The following is a 12,291-nucleotide window of genomic DNA, read 5'->3' as shown; positions in this document are numbered from 1 at the left end:
GGAAAGAGGAAGGAGAAAAGGATTCAGATTCTTGAATTACTTGGTTTTTTTTTAAGCAAAAGTAGTGAAAAACCAAAGCATAAAAAAAACCTGTTACATTTTCTTTACAGTTACCCATTTATTTTCCTCCAGAACAGAAATGCTTTATATGCTCAATACTGAATTTGAAAAATACTACTACGTTACAAATTGAGTAAAATTTTAACTAAAAAACACAGCAATGTAAGATCTAAACAGAGAAGCAGGAAGTGTTTTAAAATAAAGGCCCCAAAACCCTCAGTAATATGCATAGCTTTAATCTGCATCTAGGATAGCACAGTAATTAAAGCTAATGCAAAACGCAAATATCCATATAAAGAATTTTTTTTTTAAAAAAAAAGAAAGCCCAAGACCTCCATCCTTGCTGAATCACTCAAGACTTAAAATATATACTTACTACTAACTGAAACATTTGCATTTAGCACTAGGCAGTTACAAGTACAACCTGTTCCTTGAGAAACTTTCATTTTCAAGTACCTGAAGTGATTGCACTAGTTACATTAATACATTAACATTTAGCAGAGGAAATCCTCCCACCAAAGATGCTTTCTTGTTACCAAACTCCCCGTCACTGTCAGTTGAGCTACATAATTCTACAAGTTGCCAGCCAGGCTTTCAAGCAGTGAAAATTGACAGAATAAGTATGTCCAAGCAGATCCTGAACAGACTAATTTAGGCACTTGTTTTAACCTGAGCTACAAGGAGCAGGCAGTTTGCTTTCCACCTTTGCCTCTTAAGAAAGTACAGTTAAACTCACACCAAAGCTTGCTGATTTGCAATTGAATAACCTTTTAAATTAGAATTTACACCTTTTGAGAGGTAAGTAACATAAAACTATGGTATACAGTAAAGCAATTTGAGCTTAATTTTATGTATTTGGCTTGGTTTTATTACATGGGCTATCATATCTAGTTTTATAAACTGTATAGCAATTATTATATAGGTTCACCTGGACAGAAAATTATTAATTGAGAGTTTGATGTATCTAAAATGATTACACAAAAGCCATGAGTTCTACTCCCCATATTTTTCAGCACTATGAAGACCAAATGTCTTATTCTACCATATTTGCTATTTAGAAGAAAAAATAATTTCCTGTTTCATTTACACTTCCAGTTACTTTTTTGACTTTGACTAAACCATTTAAACCAAATAGCTAAATTAATTGAAAACTCATCTTTCTCATGTGCATATCTTGCTATCAGATGCTAGCTTAGCATTTCAGAGAGTTGGATCCAGGCATAGAAATATCACAAATTCATCAGTTGAGTTTTTAAATTTCATTAGCAAATATAAATGACTTGATTACAGATTTTACCCAAATAAAGTACTCCCTTCTCCATCACAAAAATCCAGCAACAGCTAACTAGATCAGATATTTTATGGAACTCACTAAATGCAAACATAGGCAAGCTTGGTGTGCAGGCAGAGAGATGACCTTCCAGGAAGAGTTAACCATCTTCTCTCAGATTTCTGTGTTAATGGTAATCTGTTTTCCAACAAAAGCATGCAGTTTCGTATAAACACAGAACAACAATATTCTCCTGAAATGACTAATATGCCTTAAAAATTCAATCCACAGTGCTCTTTTCCAGTTAACGATGGAAAAAAAAAAAATATCTCCTTTGAAGGACTGTAGACATATACGGATGACATACTTCCAACAAGCAGAAATTTAATTTACAGCTACAAGCTTTGGAGCTAAACTAATTACTTAATCATCACCTGATCCAACGGGAAATCTAGTAATGTTTTTCCAGACATTTCTCATTTGTATCAGTAAAGCATTAGTTTCAAAGAGGGCTTGATCTCTTCCAGATCTTTGTTACAAACCAGAAACTTTTAATGTGTGTGGACTACAAATTCCTTTTTACCAGGCAACATGCCTGATGAAAAACAGACTTCAAAATCGAAGACCATCTACATTCAGAAAAGGCATGGATTCTTCTGTGACATATCTTTATGGGCCACAACAACAGTAAACCAAGCAGAACAGTCTAATCATGTTTGAAGGAACCACCACAATTACAAGAAAGCTGTTTGGACTGGTAAAAATTCAGAAAAGTTTTGTCTCTTGCACACACCTCAGCCTTAAGAACATGACTGATTTATGATGAATGGTTCCTATTGTTTTTAAAAATTACATCTGTGGTTTATATCTTGAAGCTCTTTTTCTTAGGAATTATTAATGGAGATAAGAACACTTAAGTCACATCTTTGAGATTCCATCTTTACACCAAAGAGCTCAAAATTCAGAACACAAGGCCTTGATTGGTACTTGACAAAAATGTCTGATCCCAGTTTAAATTTATTGTTGCCTAAATCAATTATGCAAATGAACAGGGGGAGGAAAGTGAAGTGGAAAAATCAGATTTTGACAAAAGCTTCACAGAAAAAGTAACCTCAGTGTTACCTGAGGAGATTCAAGGCATTCTAAGGTGGAATAAATCCACTACAGACTCTAAGTCAGTAAACTACTTGAACAAGTAAGAATACCTGAGAAGTTTTGGGTTTTTTCTTCCGTTTGTTTAAAAGCCAGCTGTAAGATACTAAAAAGATAAGAAGGATTTTAACACACACAGGTCAGGGAAAGGCCAGAATGAAGACTGTACTCCAGTAAGCAAAACTGATGTTTTATAGGACAAGTCATAATATTTAAAAAATGCAAATTTTCCCTCACTGGAAGGATCCCCCAATGACTTTATTTGTAAACTCATCTGAACTTTCAACATCATCAATGTATCAAAGTTTGAAATATATTGACTTCAATTGCTGTTTGCCAAGATCAAAATAATCCTGTTTGAAAGTCAGCTCTGAAGAAGCCTGGCATAAGTTATCTCCTTAGCATTGTGTAAAAACTTTGTGGGACTCCAAAAAGTTCATTCACTCCTTAACACCACAGTTTCACTCATCAGCTTACCCTCAAGAAAACTTCACAACTTTGGGAAAAATGGCTGGAAAAAAGGCCAGAAAAAAGGTTGAGTTCCTGTAAAAGACACTTTCTACACTTTCTCATCACTTTCTTTTCTGCTTTTTGAAAAGGAAACCCAAAAGATGAAATTAAAGCAACTGAAAATTTAAGACCCTTCTGCAAAACTCAAGTGAACCTGAACCTCTCTAAAACGTTTGTATCCTGTTGTGGGAACAACTGTTCAGAGGTTCTAAGCACAGAAATTGTTCAGACCTATACACTGTTGTTCTCTGTGGAGATTTATCTGTAGGTTTCTATCATGGGGGGAAAAATGAACAAAAGGAACATTTCCTAAATGTCTCCCCAGTAATATTCTGTAACAGAGTAATGTTCTTAAAACTTTTCAGAAAAATTCCAAGGAGGGGCAAAGCTGATGTCAACACGTGAAGAAGTTTTTTGGGATAGAAAGCATTAATTAACCTAGAGTACAGCTGGCTGATGAGACAATGTTAAGCATCACTGCCTGAGTTTCCTATAGCAGCAGTGAAACATATAGACACAGCCTTTCCAGTGGGAGAGTCACCATACTAGAAAATTAGACGTTTCACAACTGAACTGGAGGCAGCAGCTGCCTGAACTTCTAAACACCTGTGTTGAGACACTGCAGGGATGAGAATTCTCCCTGCACCAACCCTTCCTTCCATGTGATCAACTATAACGACCTCCCTAAAATAAAGGTCACAACATGAATGGTGGTGGCTCTCAAAAAAACCCCACACTGAGCTCATCTAATTGGTACCCAAAAACTAAGATGGCAGAAACAAAACTGAAAGCTTATCTGAAGACCTTAATATTGAATAATACAGCTTTCACTTCAAGCAGAAAAAGTTACATACATAAGCATACACACACACACATCCCCTCTCATATTTTTCACACTTACATCCAAGTTTATTCTAGATATTTTCATAAATTTATTTACAATACAACATTCACTGTACTTTCTTGCTAGAGTCACTTGCCAAATTTTGGGCTAGGCGGGGTTTGGGGTGAGGACTGATTTGTTTTTTGAGTGTTTTTCTGTGGTTTTACTACTACATCTATTGAAGTTAACAGCGCCTTTGCTTCCTCACTGGTAGAAATTTAGAACATACTTCAGAGTATATTAACATAGCTTACATTCCTGAACTACTTGTTGCATAGTCTTACTATTTTTTCATACACATTAGTGCTTAAAATTCTATATCTTAAACATTTAAATCTGCAACATGCATCTCATGCAACAGGCTTATTCCCTAGCTGTTCAAAGAAACACTGAACATTCTGCAACACTTAAACAATGATGCAAAACTGTACTGCCAGGGCAAACAATGCTTAAAAGGAGTGCAACTTCAAATGAGCATAATTTAAAGATTACTCACTCAGAAAACTTACCATCTCCAGCAGGCAGGCCTCGTTCTTTCTTCTCATCACATTTGTTGCATTCACTGAAGTACAGCAACAGAAACATATCCAGAAGGACCCAAACCAAAGAGGTGGCGAGGACCACCTTGCAATATGCAAATTTTTTCATGGCACTTTAAGTCAAATACAAAAATAAAAAAAAGTATAAATAAAAATATCAACAGGTTGCTTTAGTCCAGTTCGAGATATCACGTTCTATATCTGGAGGGAAAAAAAAGAAAAAAAAAAAAAAGAAAGTCACAAGAAGTTACCTGAGGACAGCAGCTAAAAGTAGAAATTTTAACTACATTTCAAAGGTAGCAATTTAATTAACAAATGCTGTGTGTGTCAAAATGAATGCTCTATACACTCCCCAGAGACTAAAGGGAACAGGGTCAATTAAACCAGCACGACTCAAGTCTTTTACTATGTTAACATTTACCACTTGAAATATGAAATCGAGTGACCCAAACAGGGTGCTCTGCTGAACCACCGGAGAAGAGGGTAGGCACGTCTAATGAAATTCAGAGCAACTCTCTGGATCCTCTGGAAATCAGAACAAGCTAAATGAAAACTAGGAACATTTCAGGAAGCAGGGTATCAGTCTGTGCTCCGTGAAGCCCATGGCTAACACTCCTCACGTTCCATGTAGTACACGCTGAGTTTCTGGGCCCATCACTAGGAATGCTAGCCTAAAAATGGCACATCACACCTCTATCACAAATATAAATACTTTGCTTTCAGAAAATAAAACTGAAAATAAAGATCCCTTTTGGTCAAGTTAAACAGGAGGCAAAAGCAAAAGTATCCACAAGCCACTGTGATCACTTACTAGGCACTCAAAGCTAAAAGTATCAACTAGTAATTTTGATGCTTAAAATGACTTTAATGGTTTAACGCTTCATTATAGAGCAAATTTTATATATTTTTCAACATCTACATGTTAAAATTTTAGAATGGCAACCTCTGAAATTCTCTTTTGTCCTACTCAAATTACAAGCAAATTTTGTTACAAGGGCTGCTACTTCTAGAACTGAAAACTGGGAAAGGCAGAATCAAGAACAGCTTTGAGCTTGTTCACTTAAACTAAAATATGCAGGTTTTGAATTTATTTACTTTTTTTTTAACAACAGGTTCTCCACCAGTGCTGATGTTTCAAAACAAAGTACTCCCCAGGTATTTCCCAGTGGGAACAGCTTACTAAGTTAAAACCAGAAGTACATTGATGTACACACAGCTTGTTTGAACTTCAATTGCAAGCCACAATTATGCAAAAACATTACCAAAAACTATAATTAAGATTACCTTTCCTTTAGTATTTAGCTCTCATCATTTGATTCCTGCCTCCCCTCGACTCCACCTTCTTGGGGGAAAATACTATGACATCCTTCTTCTACATACAGCTTATTTCTTCTTATTGATAGCAGACACGTTCATGTCTCCATGCATCCCTATACACCTAAGTGGCATAGGTTCAGACAGCACATGTCCACTTGTACAAGACTAGAAGGGTGTAGAGCCCTCTGTTTCCTGCATAGGTTAGGTGAGCATCTAGGGCCAGGAAGGAGTTTTGTTTGGGATATCTCACTCTGCATCTATATAGTTTTGATATACAAGGATGACTCTTTATAAAGCTAAGAACTGCAAAAGTATCTGTAATTAACAAATTGATGATAATAGCAGAAGAAACTACCACAATGAAACATTAAGCGAAGAAGGGCAAAAGGGTGAAGACAACAAGAAATAGCTTCATTATAAGATATAAGTGACAAGAGCAGCATTCTTCCTGGCTGGAAAAGATGGAACCTAAATCAAGTGGCAGATCTATAAAATCAAAAGCTGCATGGAGACAGTACACAGAGAACAGCTGCTGCCCGTAAAGCCTACTTTTGGCATTGACAGAATTCAAGTGAATTTAGCAGCAAGGGGTTAAAACACAAAAGGAAAGTGTTCCTCACAATGTGTAGCTGTGCAGGGGAACTGCCTGTCCCAGCACACTGGCAGTGTTGCAGATTTCCTCACAGGTGTTAAATACCAAGTGCTCACCCCTACTTCAGGCAGTCCCCAACTGTGACTCCAGTCACTGCATGCTGGGAGAGTACAGCAAGGAAGTGTCATTGCAATCCCCCCTCTTCTTGTCCCTGGATAGATGCTATCAGCCACTGGCAGAAACAAATACTATTCACAGATGAAGTCTGCCTGACAAGGTACAACTTTCCATACGATAGGTTTCTTCCTTTGCTCTAATTCAGGTCACTACAGAAATAATCTGACACAGAATCAAGTCATACCATCACCCTGCTTAAAGAAAACAAACGCTAGTTAAAAATGACGTGTTTTAAAAGAAAACTGAATAAACTGTTATAATCTCAGACCTCCTCATGGTCAAGCTTGTGAGATACTAGGCTGGAAAGTATAAAACACACAGGAGCACACCACTTATGGGTCCTTAAATGAGCAAGGGAACATCCGAAGTCAAAACTGGAGCTGAGGAGTCACACATGGACTAACCTTAACTAACAGCACGGAATAACCTTATTATCCATATATAGGCTGGATGTCAACAGGATATGAAGTTGCTCTGCAGAAAGAAACTTTTGGAGCACACGCAGCAGTGTGACCTTACAGCAAAGAAAGTCAACTAAATCCATAAATAAGTCCAGTAACCACAGCAAGAATCCCAAAATGCGTAAGGTTAATAATTGTCTTTGCTACTGAGTAATGTAATCAAACTGAAGATTTTTGCAAAACCAGGTAAATTTCCTCCCTTCAAAATCCTAGATAATAGATAACAAAACCTTTACACCATGGAAGTAAAAGGAATATTAAAAAAACCTTGGAAAGAGTAGAAACTGAGCCTATAACTTATCAAAAACAAAGTTACAGGTTTAAAAATAGGTATATTCAAGTCTTATTACTTCTGAAGGTCAACTGACTTTTTTTATCCCCCCCCGAAAAAAAACATGATACGCTTGACACTAGAGAAAAAGGTCATCTTTCAAATTACTGCTCATATAAAGTGCATTGTTTCATTTTACCACCTTTTCTACCAACATAGCTGACACAGGAAAGGATGCTTACTTTTTTTATCTTTGGATCAACTTCACCTTTGTTTAGACTTGACAAAGGACTTCATTGCTGTTATTCAGCTAAATTAGGATTCTACCCCTAAACAGACAAAGCTAATGTAAAGTTTCTTTTCCAGACTTTCAGATGTGAATAAACAGAAACTAGCAAAAAGTAAGGGCTTATTAAAATCCTGACACAACATTAGCTATTTATAAGCTATTAATATAAATTTAAATCCAATGGAAAGTGATTAAATTAACAGCATCCACGGAAAGACTGATGTGACACAAAAATTGAATTTTCAGCTTCTCAGTGTATTTAGTAACGAGGGAGAAAACAGTGGCATACTCTAAGGTAACATATGAGGCATATATATGGATTTTTGAGAAAATTTCTAAAAAATGAAGCAAAAGCAAATTGTTATATAAACATTGTCTAAAACTCCATATATCTGAACTCTTAATGAGGTCTATCTGGTTGAGTACATCTATGAAAACAGAAGTGATGTCAGTGCTAGACGCAGGTTTCAGAACTATTGTTGCTGTGATGATTTATTTTTTCCCCCTTTTACTGGCCTACACTGTTAAACTGTTTTTAGTGCTAGTTTGCAGAGAGCTCATTACCATCAGCTCATCAATGAGTAGGTCCAGTTTGAGGATAAAGACAGCATTACCTAGTTTCAACGTGACAAAAGTGAAAAAAAAAAAACCATTCCAATCAGAGAGTCAACACATGGCCGGTGGAGAACAGGTGTACCATGTCCTCTTCATAGAAACACATCTGGCAATTTTCACCAAGCGAAAAAATATTCATGAGCTGGAGGATGCCAGTACTCCCCTATTCTCAGAAGTTAACACAAGTACTCTTCATTGGGCTACACTCCTTTGACAGATTTTAAAAGGTTTTAGTATGCAACAGTACGTTCTGAAGAAGTGATGAGAAAAAACAGACCAAACTAGTCTGAGCAGTATGAGAACCATTCATAAAAAGCAAATCTACTCTTAAAAAAAAAAAAAATCTGAGAAATATAAGTCACTAAAATCAGTTTCTATTCCTCTTGCTCTGTGTAGGAAGACTACACTTTTAATTCATCAGAAGCGAATTTTCAACTCAAGTACTTTTTTAAATTAGCTATTTGAAAAAACTACCAATTACACTTCTAAAACCAGCAGGTCTTGGAACAAAAGAAGAATAAACCAGAAACACAGGAGTAGTTGACTACACGTGAAAAACAAGGATGACTTCATATGCAAAGGCAGAAGTTATGGGTTCATAAAAGCTTTTCTACAGATAAATCAGCCTGCATAAATACTCTTATAAAAGCAGATGCTTTTGTGAGATTAATAACTGGCTCATCACACAGAAAAACTATGCCAGAAAAGAAACAACAGCTACGAACTCCATCCACAATTTAGCCAAAGTATTGGAAAAAAGTCACTGCACACTTGAACCTCTGATGCGTCTAATTTAGAATCACAGAATCATAGAATAGTTTGGGTTGGAATGGACCTTCTTATCTAAACAGTCTTTACTTAACTCTCAACTTCTATGATTAGTTCTAATTACTTCTGCAGATATATAGTAACATTTCTAAACGGAGTAGAAACATTTTCAGAACAAAGCTTTTCCAGTTACTGCAAGAAAATTAATTTAAAAGACATTGCTATTTTGGTACCTACACTGTTCAGAAACATCTTAACTACGATCATTCAGCTTATCATTTTGCAAATTAGTGCTTAAAGGTTTCTCAAATGAGTTTGTAAGCAGCATGTACTATCTTGATTAATTCCCCTCAAAATTTTCAAAGAAATCAAGGAAGCATTTGGTTAACACTTTCATGCAGTTCCCACTACTACACAGCCCTTCCTGATTCTTTTCCTAATCAACACTACTCAAATAAAAATGATCATTTGCAAATTAGTATCTACCCACTATGGCTTAAGGTGAAGAAGATCAAAATTAGTACAAAAAAATTAATGTGGATAAACAAGATGATTACAAGAAAGACTATAAAGGCTTATAAAATGAAAATTTAGTAGGCTGATAAGCATGCACCTTTGATAATTTGGCTACTATTATCTTTGGTAATCTTGGTGCTAGACCTGTACGTGTAATCTTAACCATAATATCTCTTGCCATCAAAAAAGAACAAGCACTATATCCGGAAGAAAGATGGGTTTGTGGACTGGAATAACAGAATCAAGACAACATTTAATAAAATATGTTCAGTAGTATACATTGGACCATTTAAATTTGCTGTAAACTGAGGAGTTCAATAAAGCAAAGGCTCCTAAGGGTGATACTGTGGGCTGCCACTGTCACCCAGTCATGGACAGAAAGGTAAAGAGATTTTTCAGACATTATTTAAGTGTTCCCTTATATCTAAGACTGGAAACCACTGTGCAATGCACCAGTATTTCGCAAGGAAAGGGCAGAAGGAGAGATATATATTCGGCAAAGAAGATGTTTCAAAGTAGAGCCCTGAGTATTTATCGCAGACCACCACAAGGGACTGGACCCAGCGACCCAGGTGGTCCTTTCTACTCCCACTCCCAGCCTGGAATTCATAGAAGAGTAATGGACACAAACAAAAATGCTTAAATTAAGTGCTTCCAGAAGGGAAACCAGATGCCAAATCTTTGCCATAAAACCTCCTCCATACCAGCTCACTGTTTGAGGTGTTGGGTTATTTTGTTTGGTTTGAAGTTGGTCTCTTAGAAGTAATAATAACTTTTGAAAACCCACAATTATCCACACTCACGGATTACCCTAATGCCGGATTGTCCCAATAGATTGTTTTTGAGAAAAAAATAAAATATTATATACAGAACTTTTCAAATTAAAGTCTTTCAAAAGCTTTAACTTTTTTTTCCTCTGACCATAGCAAACACTTTTTAGACTAACTTTAAGAAAGCCCTGTCTTGCCTGCAGGAAAAAACAACGTAAAGGACAAGGTTTCAAAGGACCAGATGAACAATTTTAATCAAATAATAAAAGTTCAAAACGAATTTAATCCATGGATTTTGAGTTTATGCTCTTTTTTACCACAAGTTTTGTTATGCAAGAAAAAGAATAAACTGACCCAGGAGGGAGACAAAATATTCCCTATCAGAATATCACTGTAAATACTACAAAAGCTCAACAGGAGAGCTACAATTTAGAAACCAAGAATGAAATAAAAGAACAAAGACTACTGCTGTCATATAAAGATCTGAGATTCACTAGGCTCCTATTCTGTGACTGAAGTAGCTTTCAAATGACTGAGGCAACAATTTCATTTTTCTGTCTGCTCTACAGGTTGAAGAAAAATTGTCTAAAAATAGACTTATTCAGGGATTCTTCAGACATTTCCATTCCCTCAACTGGCTTGAGATTTAAAACATACTTCTATTATGACCAGTGAACAATCAGTACATGTTAATTAGTATTGCCAGTCTTGTACGAAAAAACCCTATACATCTTTTTACAGTACTGCTTTGAATATTAGAAGTACATCATTAGTTCAATTTAATTACAACACATAAAATGGATACACATTTATATAGTACCTTGAAGCCAAGATAAGTAGATTTTTGCATAGACATTAATCATAGAATCATTAAGTTACTGGGTATTACAGTACTGGCAGGTAACTTCAAACCACCATTATTAAAATTATTCAAATCTTTTCCTTCTCACATGGAACAGCAGATATTGCCTCTCCTGACAACTACCAAGTTGGCAATCCTTTCAGGAAAGCAGATATTTCTTTTCCTGAAACAACTACAGTTTTAAATTGGGCTACTGACCCCTCAGATGCTGACGGAGCAAACGTTCCTCTTCAAAGCCACAGCTACTTCAAATGCACACTCTCGGAGGGCAACTGAGTGTGCTGGACTTAGAGCAACAGCCAGCTAGAGAACAGTATTTTCATCAGTATCACAGACAGCATGAAGCAGATGAGCAATTCACGAGTGAAAAGCTTTTGTTATTAACAACAGCAAGAAAGGATTTGGATGTCAGCGCTAGCAAGGTACCAAGCTCATAAATCCATGGCATACAACAATTAACGGCTGAAGGTGCATCAGTAACACCTATTCACACCTTCTGCTACTCTTTCCAGAAACCTAGAAGGCTGAAGTGGGATCTTCTCTGGTTTTTCTTTCTGGGAAATTCACAGCTGGCAACCCAGCATTTAGCTTTTCCAGTACGGCAACATTCCTGCCAACCAGCATCATAGCTATAAACTGACTCAAATCTTTAATAAATTTCTGAAGAGTGGTTCTAGCTGGTCTTCCAACCCCAACCTTACAGGACTGGAAGAGGAAAATCCAGGTCACATCAGTACATGTGTTCTAAGTGAAAATTTCGATTTCCTCAAGAAAAATTATTTTGTCGTGTGACCTACAGACCTTGAAAGTTCACCATTACTCAGACGAAATAATTTTTAAAAACGAAGTAATTTTAGCTTACCTATCACAGTTAAACATTAGTCCCAATGCTCTTCTAAGAAATAAGAGCAGCCAAAAATTTATATTAAAAAGGGATAGTTTCAAAGTAGTAGAGATTAGGCCATTAGTATACTACTTGCTGTCTGCAACAAAAATCTGTAAACACTTCCACATATTTTAGATACTTAGGCTTGCGATGTTACATGATATAACAGAGAATGAAAGCTCCTAGCCAAAAGCAGCATCACTTGGCCTTACAACACATACATTCAGCAAGACCAAATGCATGCAAGCTGTCAAGAATTTCTAATAACGAAAAAGTCACACATTCCAAAGATTATTTTAAATCATCTGGCAGGTGCAAGATAAGCTATAAGTAGACCACGCTAGTTGACAGCC

The 12,291-nt window shown here is 36.3% G+C and overlaps 1 protein-coding gene across 1 annotated transcript in view; it reads right to left on the bottom strand.

Annotated features, from left to right (window-relative positions):
* GALNT1 (polypeptide N-acetylgalactosaminyltransferase 1) overlaps positions 1-12,291 on the bottom strand; it is a 55,043-nt gene that overhangs the window by 34,622 nt on the left and 8,130 nt on the right. The window contains exon 2 of the mRNA XM_008948535.1: positions 4,385-4,615. Within this exon, the coding sequence (XP_008946783.1) occupies positions 4,385-4,523 (139 nt within the window). The 5' untranslated portion in view covers positions 4,524-4,615. The remainder of the gene's footprint in view (positions 1-4,384; positions 4,616-12,291) is intronic.

Source organism: Merops nubicus, unplaced genomic scaffold (genome assembly GCF_000691845.1).
Source record: "Merops nubicus isolate BGI_N331 unplaced genomic scaffold, ASM69184v1 scaffold5001, whole genome shotgun sequence".
Classification (NCBI taxonomy): Eukaryota; Metazoa; Chordata; class Aves; order Coraciiformes; family Meropidae; genus Merops; species Merops nubicus.
This window is presented reverse-complemented; position numbering and strand designations above follow the sequence as displayed.